The sequence below is a fragment of the Oncorhynchus clarkii genome, chromosome 5 (assembly GCF_045791955.1).
Source record: "Oncorhynchus clarkii lewisi isolate Uvic-CL-2024 chromosome 5, UVic_Ocla_1.0, whole genome shotgun sequence".
NCBI classification, from domain to species: Eukaryota; Metazoa; Chordata; class Actinopteri; order Salmoniformes; family Salmonidae; genus Oncorhynchus; species Oncorhynchus clarkii.
The window spans coordinates 6,992,629-7,017,490 of NC_092151.1; the positions used below are offsets into that span (position 1 = coordinate 6,992,629).

General features: G+C 44.9%; 1 protein-coding gene across 1 annotated transcript in view; it reads right to left on the reverse strand.

The window, feature by feature from the left end:
- LOC139409832 (ras-specific guanine nucleotide-releasing factor RalGPS1) overlaps positions 1–24,862 on the reverse strand; it is a 268,460-nt gene that overhangs the window by 41,565 nt on the left and 202,033 nt on the right. Inside the window, exons 9-10 of the mRNA XM_071155218.1 lie at positions 20,919–21,056; positions 14,165–14,258 (exon numbers count right to left, since the gene is read on the reverse strand). Coding sequence (XP_071011319.1) covers positions 14,165–14,258; positions 20,919–21,056 — 232 coding nt within the window. The remainder of the gene's footprint in view (positions 1–14,164; positions 14,259–20,918; positions 21,057–24,862) is intronic.

A 24,862-nucleotide genomic window follows, 5' to 3' on the forward strand; every position in this document is an offset into this window, starting at 1 on the left:
AACTGACAGAGGGAGGGAGGGATGGAGGGAGGGAGGGAGGGAGGGATGGAGAGAGGGAGGGAGGGAGAGAGGGAGGGAGGGATGGAGGGAGGGATGGAGAGAGGGAGGGATGGAGAGAGGGAGGGAGGGAGAGAGGGAGGGAGGGAGAGAGGGAGGGAGGGATGGAGAGAGGGAGGGATGGAGGGATGGAGAGAGGGATGGAGGGATGGAGAGAGGGAGGGAGGGAGGGATGGAGAGAGGGAGGGATGGATGGAGAGAGGGAGGGAGGGAGGGATGGAGAGAGGGAGGGAGGGTCCAGATTGGTCAGTGCTGATGAAAGCAGCAGGCTGAGGGAGGGATGGAGAGAGGGAGGGAGGGATGGAAAGAGAGTGAGGGAGGGATGGAGAGAGGGAGGGAGGGATGGAGAGAGGGAGGGAGGGATGGAAAGAGAGTGAGGGAGGGATGGAGAGAGGGAGGGAGGGATGGAGAGAGGGAGGGAGGGATGGAAAGAGGGAGGGAGGGAGGGATGGAGAGAGTGAGGGAGGGATGGAGAGAGGGAGGCAGGGTCCAGATTGGTCAGTGCTGATGAAAGCAGCAGGCTGAGGGAGGGATGGCGAGAGGGAGGGAGGGATGGAAAGAGGGAGGGAGGGATGGAAAGAGGGAGGGAGGGATGGAGAGAGTGAGGGAGGGATGGAGAGAGGGAGGGAGGGTCCAGATTGGTCAGTGCTGATGAAAGCAGCAGGCTGAGGGAGGGATGGAGAGAGGGAGGGAGGGATGGAAAGAGAGTGAGGGAGGGATGGAGAGAGGGAGGGAGGGATGGAGAGAGGGAGGGAGGGATGGAAAGAGAGTGAGGGAGGGATGGAAAGAGAGTGAGGGAGGGATGGAGAGAGGGAGGGAGGGATGGAGAGAGGGAGGGAGGGATGGAAAGAGGGAGGGAGGGATGGAGAGAGGGAGGGAGGGATGGAAAGAGGGAGGGAGGGATGGAGAGAGTGAGGGAGGGATGGAGAGAGGGAGGCAGGGATGGAGAGAGGGAGGCAGGGTCCAGATTGGTCAGTGCTGATGAAAGCAGCAGGCTGAGGGAGGGATGGCGAGAGGGAGGGAGGGATGGAAAGAGGGAGGGAGGGATGGAGAGAGTGAGGGAGGGATGGAGAGAGGGAGGGAGGGTCCAGATTGGTCAGTGCTGATGAAAGCAGCAGGCTGAGGGAGGGATGGAGAGAGGGAGGGAGGGATGGAAAGAGGGAGGGAGGGATGGAAAGAGGGAGGGAGGGATGGAGAGAGGGAGGGAGGGATGGAGAGAGGGGAGGGTGGGTCCAGGTTGGTCAGTGCTGAGGAAAGCAGCAGGCTGAGGGAAGGATGAAGGCATCTGGACAAAGATTAAGGGCTCTCTCTTGCGCTCCCTTTCTCTCTCTGGTTGCTAAGGGACTTTGAGTGAGGATTGCAGACAGCCGTCACTATGGTTACCACATTGGAACCCCCTCCACCGGTCCGGATGGTTACCACAACCTTCACCACAAAGCTGACGTCCCCCCAAACCCACCTGTCGCCTCCATGCCTCCCTCAATTTTTTGGGAATGGGGCCGTCCCGTTCTAGCCGACCCTTCATCCACTGTTCCAATTCCACCAACATCTCTCTCACATGCCAGGAGAGTGTGTTGAGACAGAAACCTCCCCAGGCCACATTTAACAGAAAAGTAGACAAGCTGTACTGCAGTGCTGGATATGGGAACCAGGTGTGTGTTCCCAACAGCTACGGGAGGCAGAGATATAGAGGAAGCCATGAAAGAAATATAAGTCCCTTTAAAACAGTAGTGAAGCCTGCTACCAACACGGTATTAAAATCGTGAAGCCTGCTACTGACGCAGTGTTAAAATCGTGAAGCCTGCTACTGACTGTGTTAAAACAGTGGTGAAGCCTGCTACTGACACGGTGTTAAAACAGTGGTGAAGCCTGCTACTGACACGGTGTTAAAACAGTGGTGAAGCCTGCTACCAACACGGTGTTAAAACAGTGGTGAAGCCTGCTACTGACAGTGTTAAAACAGTGGTGAAGCCTGCTACTGACATGGTGTTAAAACACTGGTGAAGCCTGCTACTGACAGTGTTAAAACACTGGTGAAGCCTGCTACTGACACGGTGTTAAAACAGTGGTGAAGCCTGCTACTGACACAGTGTTAAAACAGTGGTGAAGCCTGCAACTGACACGGTGTTAAAACAGTGAAGCCTGCTACTGACACGGTGTTAAAACAGTGGTGAAGCTTGCTACTGACACGGTGTTAAAACAGTGGTGAAGCCTGCTACCGACAGTGTTAAAATCGTGAAGCCTGCTACTGACACGGTGTTAAAATCGTGAAGCCTGCTACTGACACGGTGTTAAAACAGTGGTGAAGCCTGCTACTGACACGGCGTTAAAACAGTGGTGAAGCCTGCTACCGACAGTGTTAAAACACTGGTGAAGCCTGCTACAGACACGGTGTTAAAACAGTGGTGAAGCCTGCTACTGACACGGCGTTAAAACAGTGGTGAAGCCTGCTACTGACACGGTGTTAAAATCGTGGTGAAGCATGCTACTGACACGGTGTTAAAACAGTGGTGAAGCCTGCTACTGACACGGCGTTAAAACAGTGGTGAAGCCTGCTACCGACAGTGTTAAAATCGTGAAGCCTGCTACTGACACGGTGTTAAAATCGTGAAGCCTGCTACTGACACGGTGTTAAAACAGTGGTGAAGCCTGCTACTGACACGGCGTTAAAACAGTGGTGAAGCCTGCTACCGACAGTGTTAAAACACTGGTGAAGCCTGCTACTGACACGGTATTAAAATCGTGAAGCCTGCTACTGACACGGTGTTAAAATCGTGAAACCTGCTACTGACAGTGTTAAAACACTGGTGAAGCCTGCTACTGACACGGTGTTAAAATCGAGAAGCCTGCTACTGACACGGTGTTAAAATCGTGAAGCCTGCTACTGACACGGTGTTAAAACAGTGGTGAAGCCTGCTACTGACACGGCGTTAAAACAGTGGTGAAGCCTGCTACTGACACAGTGTTAAAACAGTGGTGAAGCCTGCTACTGACACGGTGTTAAAACAGTGGTGAAGCCTGCTACCAACACGGTGTTAAAACAGTGGTGAAGCCTGCTACTGACAGTGTTAAAACAGTGGTGAAGCCTGCTACTGACATGGTGTTAAAACACTGGTGAAGCCTGCTACTGACAGTGTTAAAACAGTGGTGAAGCCTGCTACCAACACGGTGTTAAAACACTGGTGAAGCCTGCTACTGACAGTGTTAAAACACTGGTGAAGCCTGCTACTGACACGGTGTTAAAACAGTGGTGAAGCCTGCTACTGACACAGTGTTAAAACAGTGGTGAAGCCTGCAACTGACACGGTGTTAAAACAGTGGTGAAGCCTGCTACTGACACGGTGTTAAAACAGTGAAGCCTGCTACTGACACGGTGTTAAAACAGTGGTGAAGCCTGCTACTGACACGGTGTTAAAACAGTGGTGAAGCCTGCTACTGACACGGTGTTAAAATTGTGGTGAAGCCTGCAACCGACAGTGTTAAAATCGTGAAGCCTGCTACTGACACGGTGTTAAAATCGTGAAGCCTGCTACTGACACGGTGTTAAAACAGTGGTGAAGCCTGCTACTGACACGGCGTTAAAACAGTGGTGAAGCCTGCTACCGACAGTGTTAAAACACTGGTGAAGCCTGCTACAGACACGGTGTTAAAACAGTGGTGAAGCCTGCTACTGACACAGCGTTAAAACAGTGGTGAAGCCTGCTACTGACACAGTGTTAAAATCGTGGTGAAGCATGCTACTGACACGGTGTTAAAACAGTGGTGAAGCCTGCTACTGACACGGCGTTAAAACAGTGGTGAAGCCTGCTACCGACAGTGTTAAAATCGTGAAGCCTGCTACTGACACGGTGTTAAAATCGTGAAGCCTGCTACTGACACGGTGTTAAAACAGTGGTGAAGCCTGCTACTGACACGGCGTTAAAACAGTGGTGAAGCCTGCTACAGACAGTGTTAAAACACTGGTGAAGCCTGCTACTGACACGGTGTTAAAATCGAGAAGCCTGCTACTGACACGGTGTTAAAATCGTGAAGCCTGCTACTGACACGGTGTTAAAACAGTGGTGAAGCCTGCTACTGACACGGCGTTAAAACAGTGGTGAAGCCTGCTACTGACACGGTGTTAAAACAGTGGTGAAGCCTGCTACTGACACAGTGTTAAAACACTGGTGAAGCCTGCTACTGACACGGTGTTAAAACACTGGTGAAGCCTGCTACTGACAGTGTTAAAACACTGGTGAAGCCTGCTACTGACAGTGTTAAAACACTGGTGAAGCCTGCTACAGACACGGTGTTATTTTACAGTTTGACTGCTACCGACACGGTGTTATTTTACTGATTGACTGCTACAGACACGGTGTTATTTTACAGTTTGACTGCTACCGACACGGTGTTATTTTACAGTTTGACTGCTACAGACACGGTGTTATTTTACTGATTGACTGCTACAGACACAGTGTTATTTTACTGATTGACTGCTACAGACACGGTGTTATTTTACTGATTGACTGCTACAGACACAGTGTTATTTTACAGTTTGACTGCTACAGACACGGTGTTATTTTACAGTTTGACTGCTACAGACACGGTGTTATTTTACAGATTGACTGCTACAGACACGGTGTTATTTTACAGTTTGACTGCTACAGACACAGTGTTATTTTACAGATTGACTGCTACAGACACGGTGTTATTTTACAGTTTGACTGCTACCGACACGGTGTTATTTTACAGTTTGACTGCTACAGACACGGTGTTATTTTACAGTTTGACTGCTACAGACACGGTGTTATTCTACAGTTTGACTGCTACCGACACGGTGTTATTCTACAGTTTGACTGCTACCGACACGGTGTTATTTTACAGTTTGACTGCTACAGACACGGTGTTATTTTACAGTTTGACTGCTACAGACACTGTGTTATTTTACAGTTTGACTGCTACAGACACGGTGTTATTTTACAGTTTGACTGCTATAGACACGGTGTTATTTTACAGTTTGACTGCTACAGACACGGTGTTATTTTACAGTTTGACTGCTACAGACACGGTGTTATTTTACAGTTTGACTGCTACAGACACTGTGTTATTTTACAGTTTGACTGCTACAGACACGGTGTTATTTTACAGTTTGACTGCTACAGACAGTGTTATTTTACAGTTTGACTGCTACAGACACGGTGTTATTTTACAGTTTGACTGCTACAGACACGGTGTTATTTTACAGTTTGACTGCTACAGACACGGTGTTATTTTACAGTTTGACTGCTACAGACACGGTGTTATTTTACAGTTTGACTGCTACAGACACGGTGTTATTTTACAGTTTGACTGCTACAGACACGGTGTTATTTTACAGTTTGACTGCTACAGACACGGTGTTATTTTACTGATTGACTGCTACAGACACGGTGTTATTTTACTGATTGACTGCTACAGACACAGTGTTATTTTACAGTTTGACTGCTACAGACACGGTGTTATTTTACTGATTGACTGCTACAGACACGGTGTTATTTTACAGTTTGACTGCTACAGACACTGTGTTATTTTACAGTTTGACTGCTACCGACACGGTGTTATTTTACAGTTTGACTGCTACAGACACGGTGTTATTTTACAGTTTGACTGCTACCGACACGGTGTTATTTTACGGTGTTTCACGGTGTTATTTTACTGATTGACTGCTCGTCAGTAATATCACTTAGATCTGTGGTTCTATCCAGGTTGCTTTTCAGTAATATCACTTAGATCTGTGGTTCTATCCAGGTTGCTTTTCAGTAATATCACTTAGATCTGTGGTTCTATCCATGTTGCTTTTCAGTAATATCACTTAGAGCTGTGGTTCTATCCATGTTGCTTTTCAGTAATATCACTTAGAGCTGTGGTTCTATCCATGTTGCTTTTCAGTAATATCACTTAGAGCTGTGGTTCTATCCATGTTGCTTTTCAGTAATATCACTTAGATCTGTGGTTCTATCCAGGTTGCTTTTCAGTAATATCACTTAGATCTGTGGTTCTATCCAGGTTGCTTTTCAGTAATATCACTTAGATCTGTGGTTCTATCCATGTTGCTTTTCAGTAATATCACTTAGAGCTGTGGTTCTATCCATGTTGCTTTTCAGTAATATCACTTAGATCTGTGGTTCTATCCATGTTGCTTTTCAGTAATATCACTTAGAGCTGTGGTTCTATCCATGTTGCTTTTCAGTAATATCACTTAGAGCTGTGGTTCTATCCATGTTGCTTTTCAGTAATATCACTTAGAGCTGTGGTTCTATCCATGTTGCTTTTCAGTAATATCACTTAGATCTGTGGTTCTATCCATGTTGCTTTTCAGTAATATCACTTAGAGCTGTGGTTCTATCCATGTTGCTTTTCAGTAATATCACTTAGATCTGTGGTTCTATCCATGTTGCTTTTCAGTAATATCACTTAGAGCTGTGGTTCTATCCATGTTGCTTTTCAGTAATATCACTTAGAGCTGTGGTTCTATCCATGTTGCTTTTCAGTAATATCACTTAGAGCTGTGGTTCTATCCATGATATCCTCATGAAGGCTGAGAAACATTAACATGTCATAACCATATAATTGGAAAACAGGGCAATAGAAAGATGTGTATTGCGTACTGTACACAGGAGACCATGGAAAAGGTTGTGGGAAACAAAATATTTTTCATTTAAAAAAATAAATAATTCTGCTACACATAAAAAGTTAATGGCTCAACACAGCAAAAAAAAAAAAACATTGGAAAATAGAACATGAACCAGATGTGTTCCTTGCAGCAAAATACAGCTACATGCACTGTATACATTAAAAGGGGCAATCAGCTATTTAAACAATAACAAAGCCAAATCCTGCCACTGTCTCTGTAAAAAGATGAGAGATTGGGCTGGAAAAAATGTCAAGCACTAATTCATAGAGCTATGGATGCAAGAACTGACTATCCACAATATCAATATTATATACTGAACAACAATAAAACACAATATGTAACAATTTCAAAGATTTTAGTGAGTTACAGTTCATGTAAGGAAATCAGTCAATTGAAATAAACTCATTAGGGCCTAATCTATGGATTTTATATGACTTGGCAGGGGTGCAGCAATGGGTGGGCCTATGCAGTCCCAGGCCCACCCTGGCTGGGGAGCCAGGCCCAGCCAATCAGAATTAGTTTTCCCCCACAAAAGGTCTTTATTACAGACAAAAATACTCTTCAGTTTCATTAGCTGTCGGGGTGGTTAGTCTCAGATGATCCCGCAGGTGAAGAAGCCAGATGTGGAGGTCTTGGGCTGGCATGGTTACATGTGGTCTGCGGTTGTGAGGACGGATGGACGTACTGCCAAGTTGTCTAAAACGATGTTGGAGGCAGCATTCAATTCTTTGGCAACAGCTCTGGTGGACATGTCTGCATTCAGCATGCCAATTGAACTCTTCCCTCAAAACTTGAGAGATCTGTGGCATTGTGTTGGGTGACAAAACTGCACATTTTAAAGTGGCCTTTTATTGTCCCCAGCACAAGGTGCACCTGTGTAATGATCATGCTGTTTAATCAGCTGCTTGATATGCCACATCTGTCAGATGGATGGATTATCTTGGCAAAGGAGAAATGCTCACTAACAGTGATGTAAACACATTTGTGCACAACATTTGAGGTAAAATAGTATTTTTTGTGCGTATGGAAAGTTTAGGGGATTTTTTATTTCAGCTCATGAAAAGTTGGACCAACACTACATATTGCATTTATATTTTTGTTCAGTATAGTTGTATATTTTGAGCTGTGCTCCTAAAAAGTGTGCAAACCTCTTGTAGAATCTACACCCACAGCTTGCATTCTCCAGATATTTTTTTTTTAATGCAGTAGTTTGATGCTCTGAAATGAGATAATTTGAGTGACCTTTGAAGGAATATTTTGTATTTGTGCTTTTCTAATAACCAATTCGACTGGGTTCATGCAAGTGACTGATTGATCGTGCCTGGGAGGAATCCTCACCATCAGTATAAGCAATTTGGAAGTATGCCCAGAACATTGTTTTGAGAATGGAAAGGGATATCTCAGTTTCAAGGTCTCAGCGTGGAAAAAAGAGGCCTCTCGTGAGGTATTTGTCGGTCACATGCATGAACCAAAAGCTAATGATGAATAAATATAAATCATGCAAATATAACTTGTCTGTGTAAGCAGTATATGAGAGAACTAACGGGACTGCCCCGGCAGAGCTTCCGACCGACGTGTACTATGGTGCATTAAGTTTGTTGGAACCACTCCAGCTTGCTGATAATTAATTGAATATTGACTTCAGGTGTCCCTGGTGGTAATTTCAACAACAGACCATTCAAAAGTTCCAACGCAGAAAAATGTATAAAAGAAAAACATAGCCGTAGGTAATAAATACTCTTCACATTAAAAGAGTAATACTATTGCCATGTGTTTTTCCATTGAGGCCATATTGCATACAGACATAGATATAAGGTTGTCATGACAATGCAATGGTAGCTCATGTTAAGATATGTGAAACAGTCCTCGGAATCTGAAGGCCAACAGATCTGCTGGGGTCCAAGCTGCCCACAGAACATGAAGGCCAACAGATCTGCTGGGGTCCAAGCTGCCCACAGAATATGAAGGCCAACAGATCTGCTTGGGTCCAAGCTGCCCACAGAACATGAAGGCCAACAGATCTGCTGGGGTCCAAGCTGCCCACAGAACCTGAAGGCCAACAGATCTGCTGGGGTCCAAGCTGCCCACAGAACCTGAAGGCCAACAGATCTGCTGGGGTCCAAGCTGCCCACAGAACCTGAAGGCCAACAGATCTGCTGGGGTCCAAGCTGCCTACAGAACCTGAAGGCCAACAGATCTGCTGGGGTCCAAGCTGCCCACAGAACCTGAAGGCCAACAGATCTGCTGGGGTCCAAGCTGCCTACAGAACCTGAAGGCCAACAGATCTGCTGGGGTCCAAGCTGCCCACAGAACCTGAAGGCCAACAGATCTGCTGGGGTCCAAGCTGCCCACAGAACATGAAGGCCAACAGATCTGCTGGGGTCCAAGCTGCCCACAGAATATGAAGGCCAAGAGATCTGCTGGGGTCCAAGCTGCCCACAGAACATGAAGGCCAACAGATCTGCTGGGGTCCAAGCTGCCCACAGAACCTGAAGGCCAACAGATCCGCTGGGGTCCAAGCTGCCCACAGAACATGAAGGCCAACAGATCTGCTGGGGTCCAAGCTGCCCACAGAACATGAAGGCCAACAGATCTGCTGGGGTCCAAGCTGCCCACAGAACCTGAAGGCCAACAGATCTGCTGGGGTCCAAGCTGCCCACAGAATATGAAGGCCAACAGATCTGCTGGGTTCCAAGCTGCCCACAGAATATGAAGACCAACAGATCTGCTGGGGTCCAAGCTGCCCACAGAACCTGAAGGCCAACAGATCTGCTGGGGTCCAAGCTGCCCACAGAACATGAAGGCCAACAGATCTGCTGGGTTCCAAGCTGCCCACAGAACCTGAAGGCCAACAGATCTTCTGATGCCTGTGTGCATTGCACCCAGTGTTACAGTTAACAAAAGTAACGTGTTACTTTACAATATTACTTCGCATTGTAACTCCTTATATAACTCGCTTTGTTATTTTGCTTACTTTCACGATACATTATCTTTCATTATACATTCACTAGTTTCTCTTTTCATCTGCTTAAATTAGCCAAATACACTGAGTGAACAAAACATTAGGAACACCTGCTTTTTCCCTGACAGACTGACCAGGTGAGAGTTAGGATCCCTTATTGATGTCACATTGATGTCAGTGTAGATGAAGGGGAGGAGACAGGTTAAGGAAGGATTTTTAGACCTTAAAACAATTGAGACATGGATTGTGTGTGTGTGTGTGTGTGCCATTCCGAGGGTGAATGGGAAAGACAAAATATATAAGTGCCTTTGAACTGGGTATGGTAGTAGGTGCCAGGCGCACCGTTTATAGTGTGTCAAGAACTGCAATGCTGCTGGGGATTTCTCGCTCAACAGTTTCCCGTGTGTATAAAGAATGGTCCACCACCCAAAGGACATCCAGTCAACGGCAGGCCAGTGGTCGAAAAACAGGTCATTGATGAAAGAGGACAGACTGACAGTCCAGTACAACATTGGTGTCCAAAGACCCATAAAATAATGCGCAACTTGTCGTACCTTGAATGGGGTAAGGCAGCCAATGACCTTAGAGAGTTCCACTTCTTTCAGCATACAAAAAAAAAAGAAACTGTAGTTGAAGGAACAAAAACACTGGAGAATTGGAAAACATTGCCTGGGCTGATGAATCCCGGTTCCTGCTGTTTCACGCTGATGAGAAGACTTAGAGTATAGAGAAAACCACGAGTACATGCTTCCATCACGCAGCGTCTCAACATTGCAGGCTGGTGGTGGTGGTGGTGTGATGCTATGTTTCCACGGCACACATTGGGCCTCTTGATGAAAGTGGAGCAATGTTTTGAATTCCACAGGATGTCTAAAACATCATTGCCAATCAGGTGCATCCTTTCATGACAGCAGTGTATCCATCTGCAAATATATATATATATATATATATATATATTAGCAGGATAATACCCCATGCCACAAGGCTAGGATTGTCCAGGAATGGTTCCACGAACATGACAGTGAAATCAGTTTACGGCAGTGTCCTGCCCAGACACCATGATCTCAGTCCAATTGAGCATTTGTGGGGATGAGATGGAACGAGCTATTTGGAGTGGAGATCCACTACCAGTCATCTTGACAACTCGTGGGAAGCATTGGAGTCAACATGGACCAGCATCCCTGTGGAACGCTTGCAACACCTTGTAGAGTCCCATGCTCCGACAAATTAAGGCTGTTCTGAGGGCAAAAGGGGGTGCAACTCAATATTAGGACGATTTTCAGATATTAGGACGATTTTCAGATATTAGGACAATTTTCTTTTTTTTGCAAGTCAAACATCTGTACAGATATCCATCATCTTTCCATTCAAAATCTTTCTCTCGAACCGCCAGTTCTGGTTAGACCGCACGTACACGCACCCTCGGTTACTTGACAAAGTAACTTATTATATTACCCAAAGTAACGCGTTACATTACTAGTTACTCAACAAACAAAAAAGCAATCTGATTACGTAAGGTGTTACTTTTGTAAAGACCCTAGCGGGCATATCAAAGTTTGTGTGGCGTTTCGGGCGGCCATTGCAAGGTCCTTGAGCGAGAATCGAACTTGGCATCCTAAGGGCAACAGACAGACCTGTTCCCACCGCTCCGGAGCTCTAATCAGTCTTATCAATGACAGGTTGGTTACAGTAGGAATGTAGACCTTCACAGCTCAACGACACCTACCAAGAGAGAGTCTCAAAACAAGCCGGACTTCATATTTAACTCATTAGCAGGAGTGCATACGAGGCTGAGCTCTGAGGGGGGGGGGGGGGTTTATGCTCGCAATAATATTTATCTTTACTAGAACACGGCTGGGATTCTAAAAAAACAACATTTTGTGACATGTGCTTTACATTTTCCTCCACAAACATATCGTACTTAACTCAAATGTAGCGGGAGAGCTGCTGTGCTTGGCGGGCGTCCATGTTAACGTACGCTGTCATCCCCCTGGCGGAGGAGATCCTCTCTTGGCCAATCACTAATGCCGGGGATCTAAACACAGTCCTCTAGTCCAATGAGCTGGAATCATTTCAAGCTGAGATCTGCAGTTGCTACATTCATTTTTTGGGACATATATATATACATATATATATATATATACATATACATATACATACACATACACACACACCTATTGATTCTTGAAGGATATAATTTATAAAATGCCTCGTAAACTCAGTTCAACTGCCGTACCCCAATCAGAACCCCCAAAATATAAGCTTGTTTTATTCCAATGTTTGTAAACAAAGTAAATGTAAACAAACACTATTATAGCCTCATAACGTGGTTCAAACTATAATTTAGATATCATGGATGGTGAGGCCTTGCATCCATAGCTCTGTCTATGAATTTGAGAGTGGTTTCTCCAGCCTCATCCCTCAGCTTTTTACAGAAACAGTGGCGGGGGGGGTATTCTGTGTTATCGTTTCAACTTCTGATTGCCCCTTTAAATCATCCCTTTTGTATAGAGAGGAGCGGCGGCCTCTCCATCTCTTTGACGTCTAGAACAGAGAGCGAGACATAGACCGTCTAGATTGTCTACAGTACAGTAGACCACAGTGAATGTTCACTAAGTTTCATTTGTACAGGGTTCAAATTCTGGACACTAGCTTCATTTGTACAGGGTTCCTATTCTGGACACTAGTTTCCTTTGTACAGTATAGTTAGTGTCCTGGACACTAGTTTTATTTGTACAGTACGGTGTTCATAATCTGGACAATGGTTTTATTTGAGATGAATATTGATTTAGAAACCTGGTTCTGTGGGGTTAGATTACTTCTCAGACCACTTTGTCATCCGTACTGGGTCATGCCAAATCCTTCTGCCCAGGACACACTACTGTCTTCACTTCTGAAAAGCCAAACAATGGTCCTATACTACCCCAATAAAGGACTTGGAGATGAAGACCTCATAGCGATCTGTTCATGGTGGTAAGAATTTCAATGAAACTGTCACTTGCACTGCAGTCCTTCACATAGTAACACAGGCTTCAGTAGTTCAGACCCCACGTGCTTTTTGCACTGCAGTCCTTCACATAATAACATAGGCTTCAGTAGTTCAGACCCCACGTGCTTTTTGCACTGCAGTCCTTCACATAGTAACATAGGCTTCAGTAGTTCAGACCCCACGTGCTTTTTGCACTGCAGTCCTTCACATAGTAACACAGGCTTCAGTAGTTCAGACCCCACGTGCTTTTTGCACTGCAGTCCTTCACATAGTAACATAGGCTTCAGTAGTTCAGACCCCACGTGCTTTTTGCACTGCAGTCCTTCACATAATAACATAGGCTTCAGTAGTTCAGACCCCACGTGCTTTTTGCACTGCAGTCCTTCACATAATAACATAGGCTTCAGTAGTTCAGACCCCACGTGCTTTTTGCACTGCAGTCCTTCACATAATAACATAGGCTTCAGTAGTTCAGACCCCACGTGCTTTTTGCACTGCAGTCCTTCACATAATAACATAGGCTTCAGTAGTTCAGACCCCACGTGCTTTTTGCACTGCAGTCCTTCACATAATAACATAGGCTTCAGTAGTTCAGACCCCACGTGCTTTTTGCACTGCAGTCCTTCACATAGTAACACAGGCTTCAGTAGTTCAGACCCCACGTGCTTTTTGCACTGCAGTCCTTCACATAATAACATAGGCTTCAGTAGTTCAGACCCCACGTGCTTTTTGCACTGCAGTCCTTCACATAATAACATAGGCTTCAGTAGTTCAGACCCCACGTGCTTTTTGCACTGCAGTCCTTCACATAATAACATAGGCTTCAGTAGTTCAGACCCCACGTGCTTTTTGTCACGGCTTTTCATTTTAAGACAAAAAATAAACCTAATCCTGCCACACTCAAAGTAAATCCAATGTTATCAATGAAAACAATTCGTTTTATTAGCCCTAATATTTACTAGCCTAATTAAAAATGTCTGGAGGTCGGGTTAACGTGTTGATATAATTACAAACAAATTCTGAGCGAGCAGACTGTCAACCACCGAAAAATTCAGGTCGCAAAAAAAAAAGAAGACTGTCTCCAAAACGAAACGATCTGTAAGATTCCATCTTGGGACTCCCCCTGTCAGTCCCAGCAGTGCATGTCTTTCACAGTTGAGCTCCAGGAGCCGGCTCCGGCTTTAAATCAAGCCCCCGTCAGAAGTTCTGCGTTTCCGGGGCCACGCTTGGTCGCGCTCCCTCAAGGCAGACTCTGTATCTACAATATATGCCTGAAGAACTCATTAGAGCCACTGGAGGAATGAGCTCCCCTGTCATGATGCACAGCCCAGCCCCCCCCCCACCCCCACCGCCTGTGTGTGTGTGTGGGTGTGTGTGTGTGTGGGGGTGTGTGTGTGTGTGTGGGGGTGTGTGTGTGTGTGGGTGTGTGTGTGTGGGGGTGTGTGTGTGTGGGGGTGTGCGAAAGGTATGTTGGTGGGGGAGAAGGGGGTCAGACTCAACTTACTTGAAGTTGTCGTCCTCAACGAACTTCTGAAGCTCCTCGATATAGCGCACGGACATTAAATACTTCTGAACATGGGGGAGGGTCACCAGGTGATCTGTGAAGAGGGAAAGTGGTGTGGGGAAAGGAGAGACGGTAGCAGGAAGACAAAAAACAAACAGTAAGACAAGAGAGACCAAGTGAGAGACAGACGGTGAGAGAGAGAGAGAGCAAGAGAGATAAATGGTTTGGAACACTTCATTGTCTTCCTCTTAATGTGGTTTGTTGAGCTACATTTACTGCAACACGGACAGCAGTGTCTCCTCCTAACCCCTCCCATCGGCAACAGTCTCCTCCTAACCCCTCCCATTGGCAACAGTCTCCTCCTAACCCCTCCCATCGGCAACAGTCTCCTCCTAACCCCTCCATCGGCAACAGTCTCCTCCTAACCCCTCCCACCGGCAACAGTCTCCTCCTAACCCCTCCCACCGGCAAGTCTCCTCCTAACCACTCCCACCGGCAACAGTCTCCTCCTAACCCCTCCCACCGGCAACAGTCTCCTCCTAACCCCTCCCACCGGCAACAGTCTCCTCCTAACCCCTCCCATCGGCAACAGTCTCCTCCTAACCCCTCCCATCGGCAACAGTCTCCTCCTAATTCCTCTAATCAGCAGCACTCTACTTCTAACGCAAATGAACATCTGAGAAGTCTGGGTAATCCTTCCCTCGTTCTATCCTCAAAGTCTGGTCCGAGTGAAGCAAATGGCTAGCCGGCAGTACGTGAGAGACATGACGTGTAAGCTCTGGGGGCGAACACTGGGCGGTTTGGTTGTTGCATCTTAATGCTGTTACCAGCTGTCGTACGGGGTTAAGGTTGTACATGTGTGCATTTCGGCCCCATGCGGTTGCCATTTTGTTCGGGCCCTGGGGAAGTTCTCGGAACCTCGCTGGCATTGGCCTTGCCGCTCATCTCTGTGTGCGTCGATGAGGGATTTACTTTATTTAAACCAACTCCGCTAACAGTGTTGCCATGGCAGCGAGGCCAACTACAACTGGAATTAATAAACCTCTCCTTCGTTTTCACTGTGCTTGTTCTTTACTCTGCACAACGTTTCATATATACTGTAAAAGTCTTATGCCAGGCCAGGATTTGATGGGCTTTCATAAACATTATTGCAACACTTTAGGGTTCATGAGCTCAGTCTTGTTTCAGTAGAAGAGACATCTTGGATCTGAGATCTGTTCCACAGTTCCAATGTAGAAATGAGGAGTAAACATTTGCTTGCTCTTGCCAGTGTTGTCTAACTAAAAGTATCTTCAAAACACAGGCAACTTAAAGATGATGTACATACAAGGACAGCAGGACTACCATCATACAGGCCTGAGGGAACATTCATATCACTTAACACTCGAACCCGCCTGGCCTTTCGGTCTATCAGTGCCCTCTAGAGAATGTTGAGAAAGTTGTTGTTGCGTTTCTTTAGCATAGGCATCAGATATCAATCACATAGAGTCAACGACATGTTTTGTATAATTCTACAGAAAGTCACAGAAAAAGCGTAGGCCTAAATAGCCTAGTTTCGTTTCTATTACAATAAAAACATTACAGTGTAATCCGTTTGATCAACTTTATTTGTAGATTTGATTAGTAAGAGTTACAGTAACTAATAAAGTCCAATTAAGTCCTTTTGACAAATTAGAAACTAAATTGATAATACTGGTATGCAGGTGAAATTATTTCCAGTATTCCTAAAGAGAAGCACTAGTGCATGAACAACTGTAAATGATGAATTGCAGAAAATAAATATTTGTGGAAATATATTCCTGATAAAAGATATAAAAAGTAATTTGTTGATTGTATCAGACACTATTGTGCCATTATTATACCCAGTGCCTTTACGAATTAAATCAAATCTAGTCTTTCTTTACGCTGTTTGGGTCCACCGTCAGCACACATCTTCGGCGCTTTATGTGAGCAAACCCCACAAACAAATTGGTTGTACTGCACACAGTTTTCATGAATTCTGAGAGTTATTTGACAAAGGTAAGTGTTATAGAAACTGCAGAAGCTCTTTCAGCTACTATATAGAAATCTAAATATTCTACTTTGCCCATCTCTTCATGTACAATTTGACAACTGCTAAGGCCTAATATTGTCACTCATCATATTATTGTCAATTTAATCTTGCCATGTAGGCTCACTCTTATTATGTGTGAAGTTCGTTTTGGTATAGTTAGGGTGTAGTTCGTCATCCATGTGTCATTCATGCAGTGGGCTGTCATTGTTTGCTTCCCTGTATTGAGTCAATGAGATGTTTTGCATTATTCTAAATGACTACTGGACATGTAGCATGTTTTCGTTTCCCTTACAATACATTTGATTAGTAATAGAGTTATTGTAAATCAAACAGTCCCATAACAGCTTCTGATACCAAAAGGTGTGAAGTCAAATGATTTGCCGCTGATAAATAGGCATAACAAACTCATCATTACACTATTGCGTCTCAAAATTAAAATCAACCTCATCATCATTCAGTTAGGCCTAATTTAAATTTGATTGTGAAGTAAGGTGCACAATTATCAGCCATTCATCCATGTGTTATTCATTCAGTGAGGAGAGAATGTCACATTACCGCCACAATGGCTGGGTGCCAACGTCCCACAGCACATTGTCTTAGCGCCTGGCTGGGTACCACATCCTACAGCACATTGTCTTGGAGCCTGGCTGGGTACCACATCCTACAGCACATTGTCTTGGAGCCTGGCTGGGTACCAACGTCCTACAGCACATTGTCTTGGAGCCTGGCTGGGTACCCATGTCCTACAGCACATTGTCTTGGAGCCTGGCTGGGTACCAACGTCCTACAGCACATTGTCTTGGAGCCTGGCTGGGTACCAAGGTCCTACAGCACATTGTCTTGGAGCCTGGCTGGGTACCAACGGGGGGTAATTTTAACCCACTTTTTTCCCCAAACTCTGTGATTACGATCTTGTCTCATCATTGCAACTCCCCAATGGGCTCGGGAGGCGAAGGTTGAGTCATGCGTCCTCCGAAACATGACCCGCCAAACCGCTCTTCTTAACACCCGTACGCTTAACCCAGAAGCCAACTGCACCAATGTGTCAGAGGAAAACACTGTTCAACTGACGACCGAAGTCAGCCCGCAGGCGCCTGGCCCGCCACAAGGAGTCGCTAGAATGCGATGAGCCCCGGCCAAACCCTTCCCTAACACGGACGATGCTGGGCCAATTGTGCGCCGCCCTATGGGACTCCTGGTCACGGCTGGTTGTGACACAGCCTGGGATCGAACCCCAGGCTGTAGTGACGCCACAACACTGCGACACTCAGTATTATTTTCTTTACTAAATCAAACGTCAGTGGCCGTTGGCGGTTCTAGTGTTAACACTATTATGCATTCCCAAATCAAACTGTGCTGGATCTGATATGTCCTTTCCAGCAACTATGGTGGATGCAGCCAGGCCAGTGCATTACAGTTTAGCTCAGTTGGGCTCAGTAGTTTGAAAATCCCTTCATCGATAAGAGAGTATTTGAGAGTGTCTGTGGGTGATTGTGGCTGAGGTGGTGAAGCTGACAATAAGGAAATCCTTCTCTAACTGGTATATACTAAACTCAGCAAAGATTATCAAAGATAATTTGTAGAAATCCAAAAAACTTCACAGATCTGTATTGTAAAGGGTTTAAACACTGTTTCCCATGCTTGTTCAATGAACCATAAACAATTAATGAGCATGCACCTGTGGAATGGTCGTTAAGACACTAACAGCTTACAGACGGTAGGCAATAAAAGTCACAGCTATGAAAACTTAGGACATGAAAGAAGCCTTCCTACTGACTCTGAAAAACACCAAAAGAAAGATTCCCGGGGTCCCTGCTCATCTGCGTGAATGTGCCTTAGGCATGCTGCAAGGAGGCATGAAGACTGCAGACGTGGCCAGGGCAATACATTGAAATGTCCTGTCATGATGTGGTCCTTTCTGGGTATAGATCATAGCTTCTCACTCTCTCCTACACCCAGGTTCTGTTATCTAAATTCCTGGCGGGGACTCTCTCCCCCTTTTCATGCAGTAGGGAGAGAGAGAGTTCCACAGTAGAACAAAGGAACTCCCGCCAAATTCTGCTACATTCCAGAATTTGAGACTGGAAAAAATATCCATATTTTGGAGAATGTGTAAACGGTCGGTGGAGAAGCCAGGTACGACCCGGTCCGTTTTGTCTCATGTTTGTGACCTCATGAAAGACAATTTCAGCCACATTACCCTAACTCTGTTTATACAGGTGCCTCCATTATGAGGTTTGCATCTCATTATTTTATACAATGAATGAGTAAAGATGAAACTATTTGTGAAATTATGTAATGTGATGTTAAACTTTTAATGGGAGATAATTGTAATTCCCCTTTAAAGTTGAACTAAGTCATTGGCCCGCCCCCGTGAGCACAGACATGATCAGGCATCACGAATAAAAGCCCCTCCTAAGAAAATCCTCTTCAGACCACGCGTATCTCGGTGGAAACTGAGGTGGCACAGGTTTGAGTACCAAGAGTAAGCAAACCCACAGCGTGAGCTGTGATTGCACATAGTTATTGAATTCCTAACCATACCACATGGAGCATTGGCTACACGGCTGGAAATGGTTAAACTCAGACTATCAATCCCTAAAGAATAAGAGCAAATCTTAGATACTAATTACTAGTCTGCAGCTAGAAATTATGTAAACCTGGGATGAGGATACCGACAACCACCGAAACATCTATTCTATGAGACCATTTCTGAATGGTACTCTGAAGTATTCAAACTAACCACGAAATAGTTTGATCTTCAGGGAAACAAAGAGAGAGAAAGACACGATGATGAACTGACTCTCCAGCAGATGGACTGACGATTTCAACAGAGATCACAACAACACCTGTGCGTAAATATATATTGATTGCAATTACTTACCAATGAGTGAGCATGCATGTGCAAAGGATTAGCATTTCAATTAATATAATTATCAACTGTATGTAGTGACCCCTTTTGTCTTTCCCACCAAGCCGTCATATCGGCTTAGCCCACTAGGGAATCTTCACTATAATTTGTTAGTAACAGATCTACTGTTTGTGCATTTCTGTGAATATTTAGTTAGTTAGTAAATAAAGTATTAAGCTGTATGGATGATTCCTAGTAAAGGCTGGGTTCGTGCAGATAACCAACAATTTACGACATTTGGAATGAGACTGAATGAGAAAGGATAATTCATTAATAAGAAGACTAATTGGTCAGATATTAAAATATCTGAAAGTTATATTAGGAAAATTATAACTTTGTAATTTGAAGATTATCCTTGGTGCCCGACATCCTAGTTAATTACATTTACATGATTAGTTTAATCACGTAATAATAATACAGAGAATTTATTTGATAAAATAAGTCTTCACTTTTAATTATGCCAAAGACACGACAGCCCGTACTGTGAGACACCTAAGACAACACTACAGGTAGACAAGACGGACAGCTGATCATCCTCGCAGTGGCAGACCACGTGTAACACCTGCACAGAATCGGTACAACCGAACATCACACCTGCGGGACAAGTACAGGATGGCAACAACAACTTCTCGAGTCACACCAGGAACGCACAATCCCTCCATCAGTGCCCAGACTGTCCACAATAGGCTGAGAGAGGCTGGACTGTGGGCTTGTAGGCCTGTTGAAGTCACCAGACTTCCCCGGCAACAACGTCGCCTATGGGCACAAACCCACCGTCGCTGGACCAGACAAGACTGGTAAAAAGTGCTCTTCACTGACGAGTCACGGTTTTGTCTCACCAGGGGTGATGGTCGGATTCGCATTTATCGTCGAAGGAATGAGCGTTACATCGAGGCCTGTACTCTGGAGCGGGATTGATTTGGAGGTCTGGGGTGGTGTGTCATAGCATCATCGGACTGAGCTTGTTGTCACTGCAGGCAATCTCAATGCTGTGTGTTACAGGGAAGACATCCTCCTCCCTCATGTGGAACCCTTCCTGCAGGCTCATCCTGACATGACCCTCCAGCATGACAATGCCACCAGCCATACTGCTCGTTCTGTGTGTGATTTCCTGCAAGACAGGAATGTCAGTGTTCTGCCATGTCCAACGAAGAGCCTGGATCTCAATCCCATTGAGCACATCTGGGACCTGTAGAAACAGAAGGTGAGGGCTAGGGCCATTCCCCGCAGCAATGTCCGGGAACTTGCAGGTGCCTTGGAGGAAGAGTGGGGTAACATCTCACAGCAAGAACTGGCAAATCTGGTGCAGTCCATGAGGAGGAGATGCACTGTAGTACTTAATGCAGCTGGTGGCCACACCAGATACTGACTGTTTGATTTTTGATTTTGAACCCCCCTTTGTTCAGGGACACATTATTCCATTTCTGTTAGTCACATGTCTGTGGAACTTGTTCAGTTTATGTCTCAGTTGTTGAATTTTGTTATGTTCATACAAATATTTACACAAGTTTGATGAAAATAAATGCAGTTGACAGTGAGAGGACGTTTCTTTTTTTGGTGAGTTTATATAGCCTTCTGTCGCTGAAACAAGTCTGTTGCTTTACCTCTGCTGCTGCTAACATGCATAGAATAACTGATCTAACACACCATATAGCTTTCCATCTTTTCACCATGTATTACTTAACCTGGCATCCGAAGACTTAATCTACACTTGAGTTGAGCACACCAATTTATTTTTGTGTGGTGAAGCTGACTTGTCCGTAAAAATGAGGGAAATGTTGTACTCTTACCATATTTACAGGACATCTGCAGGTCAGAGATCACCCTCAGCAAATTGTTCATCTGATTGGTCCTCTGCTCTGTCTCGATGATGCTATCCGATGCCGGATAGGCCGAGTCGATGTAGATCATGTCCAATAGGTAGATGCCTGCAGGGGGAGAGGGGAGGGACCAGAGGAAGGGGAGGAGTTAGTGGTATCCTGTGCCCAACTTCATTAATATGAATTATGTGACAGACATACAGTGTCTTGGTTAGATAAGTTTTCAAACACCTTGAATCACCTTTGGCAGCAATTACAGCTGTGAGTCTTTCTGGGTAAGTCTCTAAGAGCTTTGCACACCTGGATTGTACAATATTTAAAATTCTTTAAGCTCTGTCAAATTGGTTGTTGATCATTGCAATGACAGACATTTTCAAGTATTGCCACAGATTTTCAAGCCGATTTAAGTCAAAACTGTAACTAGGCCACTTAGGGACATTCAATGTTCGTCTTGGTAAGCAACTCCAGTGTATATTTGGCCTTGTGGTTTAGGATATCGTCCTGCTGAAAGGTGAATTCATCTCCAGCCACCACCATTCTTGAAGATAAGAAGAGTGGTACTCAGTGAAATGATGTGTTGGATTTGACCCAAACATAACACTTTGTATTCAGAACAAAGGGAATTTCTTTGACATTTTTTTTTGCAGTATTACTTTAGTGCCTTACTGCAAACAGGATGCATGTTTTAGAATATTTGTTATTCTGTACAGGTTTCCTTCTCTTCACTCGGTAAATTAGGTTAGTATTGTAGAGTAACTACAATGTTGTTGATCCATCCTCAGTTTTCAACGATCGCAGCTATTAAACTCTGTAACCGTTTTTAAGGAGACACCATTGGCCTCATGGTGAAATCCCTGAGCGATTTCCTTCCTCTCCAGCAACTGAGGTAGGAAGGACTCCGGTATCTTTGTAATGACTGGGTGAATTGATACCATCCACATAATACAATTAACAACTGCTACAAAAGGATATTTATTTTATAATAAAAAGTAAATCAATTCTGAAATAGCGCCCCCTTCTGTGCACATTCAGTAATACCGTATACCCCGGTATGGTACAGAAACGGTATGACGGTATGAACATCTGCATACCACCCAACCATATTGAGGAGCTGTGTTGAGTACTGGAGTGAGTCACTCCTCTTAGTGCAGCTCAAACCACATTATTTCACTATAGTCTTATGTTGTACGGCTGCTTGGTTTTCCATTCAACTTGCCTCCTAAACTTAGCCTGGTTGAACCAGACTGAAAGCTGTGCTCACCATGCTTTAGCCAGGCTATCTTAAGCTGTCTGTGGAAATCACATACTGTTGAGTACAGTACTCTCTAGTCTTGTCAGACTGTTAGTGAAATCACATACTGTTGTGTACAGTACTCTCTAGTCTTGTTAGACTGTTAGTGAAATCACATACTGTTGTGTACAGTACTCTAGTCTTGTCAGACTGTTAGTGAAATCACATACTGTTGTGTACAGTACTCTCTAGTCTTGTCAGACTGTTAACTTCATTTTTTGCGAACAAATCAAATCAAGATTTTCTTCTGGGTTCCAATATTCTTTAATCTTGTTCTGTTAACCTTTTACATACCTTTAGTTCATATAGGCTCTTTGTTCCAGACGTGTCTGTTGTTAACCTTTAGTTCATATAGGCTCTTTGTTCCAGACGTGTCTGTTGTTAACCTTTAGTTCATATAGGCTCTTTGTTCCAGACGTGTCTGTTGTTAACCTTTAGTTCATATAGGCTCTTTGTTCCAGACGTGTCTGTTGTTAACCTTTAGTTCATATAGGCTCTTTGTTCCAGACGTGTCTGTTGTTAACCTTTAGTTCATATAGGCTCTTTGTTCCAGACGTGTCTGTTGTTAACCTTTAGTTCATATAGGCTCTTTGTTCCAGACGTGTCTGTTTTTTCCCTCCGCTACGGTAGTCATGCATCTTGGAAACATATACAGTTTGCACAAAGGTCTTAAGATGTAACCGTTTTATGAAAGACACAGTGATACAGAACCCAGATCTTAATGCTGCCTGTGTGTGTGTGAGAATCTACAGCATAACAGATGTCTGTTTGATCGTATATACAACGCGGTAGGAAATTAAGACTAGAGATTCTTAGCACAATGCTGAGTTTTACTGTGGTATTGGGAGTTCAGGCTGTCCTAGTCTTTGTTGTTGGGCATGTGTTGTCTCCTAATCCTCCTGTACAGCCATCTATTGTTTTACAGGCTGGAGGCCTAGGATTTTACACTCACGAAATGCTGCAAAGTACCCCCCCTTTCTGTTCTCTCACACACTAGTTCTACCCCCCCCCCCCCTTTCTGTTCTCTCACACACACTAGTTCTACCCCCTCCCTTTCTGTTCTCTCACACACTAGTTCTACCCCCCCTACCCCCCCTTCTGTTCTCTCACACACTAGTTCTACCCCCCCCTTCTGTTCTCTCACACACTAGTTCTACCCCCCCCCCCCCCCCCCCCCCCCCCCCCCATTCTGTTCACAATAGTTGGGAGTAACATAAAAAGGATGAATTAAAGTGAAAATGAGTGGTACACCTGGTCTTTTACTTATAACAGGATTTGACATCCGTGTCACCATGCTCTGCAATGTGTCAAAACACACCATGCTCTGCAATGTGTCAAAACACACCGTGCGCTGCAATGTGTCAAAACACACCGTGCTCTGCAATGTGTCAAAACACACCGTGCTCTGCAATGTGTCAAAACACACCGTGCTCTGCAATGTGTCAAAACACACCGTGCGCTGCAATGTGTCAAAACACACCGTGCGCTGCAATGTGTCAAAACACACCATGCGCTGCAATGTGTCAAAACACACCATGCGCTGCAATGTGTCAAAACACACCATGCGCTGCAATGTGTCAAAACACACCATGCGCTGCAATGTGTCAAAACACACCATGCTCTGCAATGTGTCAAAACACACCATGCTCTGCAATGTGTCAAAACACACCATGCTCTGCAATGTGTCAAAACACACCATGCTCTGCAATGTGTCAAAACACACCATGCTCTGCAATGTGTCAAAACACACCATGCTCTGCAATGTGTCAAAACACACCATGCTCTGCAATGTGCCAAAACACACCATGCTCTGCAATGTGTCAAAACACACCATGCTCTGCAATGTGTCAAAACACACCATGCTCTGCAATGTGTCAAAACACACCATGCTCTGCAATGTGTCAAAACACACCATGCTCTGCAATGTGTCAACACACACCATGCTCTGCAATGTGTCAAAACAGTCAAAACACACCATGCTCTGCAATGTGTCAACACACACCATGCTCTGCAATGTGTCAACACACACCATGCTCTGCAATGTGTCAAAACACACCATGCTCTGCAATGTGTCAAAACACACCATGCTCTGCAATGTGTCAACACACACCATGCTCTGCAATGTGTCAAAACACACCATGCTCTGCAATGTGTCAAAACACACCATGCTCTGCAATGTGTCAACACACACCATGCTCTGCAATGTGTCAACACACACCATGCTCTGCAATGTGTCAAAACACACCATGCTCTGCAATGTGTCAACACACACCATGCTCTGCAATGTGTCAAACAGTCAAAACTAGCAGAGAAGCGGCAAGGACTGTTCCCCATTTCCTGCCCTTATTCTGTGCAGAAGGAAAAACATGGCACGCATGAAACGCAACCTAGAAAAACATCTGCTGACCTTTTTATTGAATGGATGTCAGACTTTTCCTACCACTCGACTCTGTATCCTAACCAGCTACTTTCACCCATAAGACATGTGTACACATAGTCACACTACGTTTACATGTGGGCAGCGAAGCCGGCGAGTCTTTCTTTGTTGTCCCTCAATTGCAAGGGGGTTGGCATCATCTTCCCACATCTTTCTGGAAGGGACAACAACAACAAGGCAAATAAG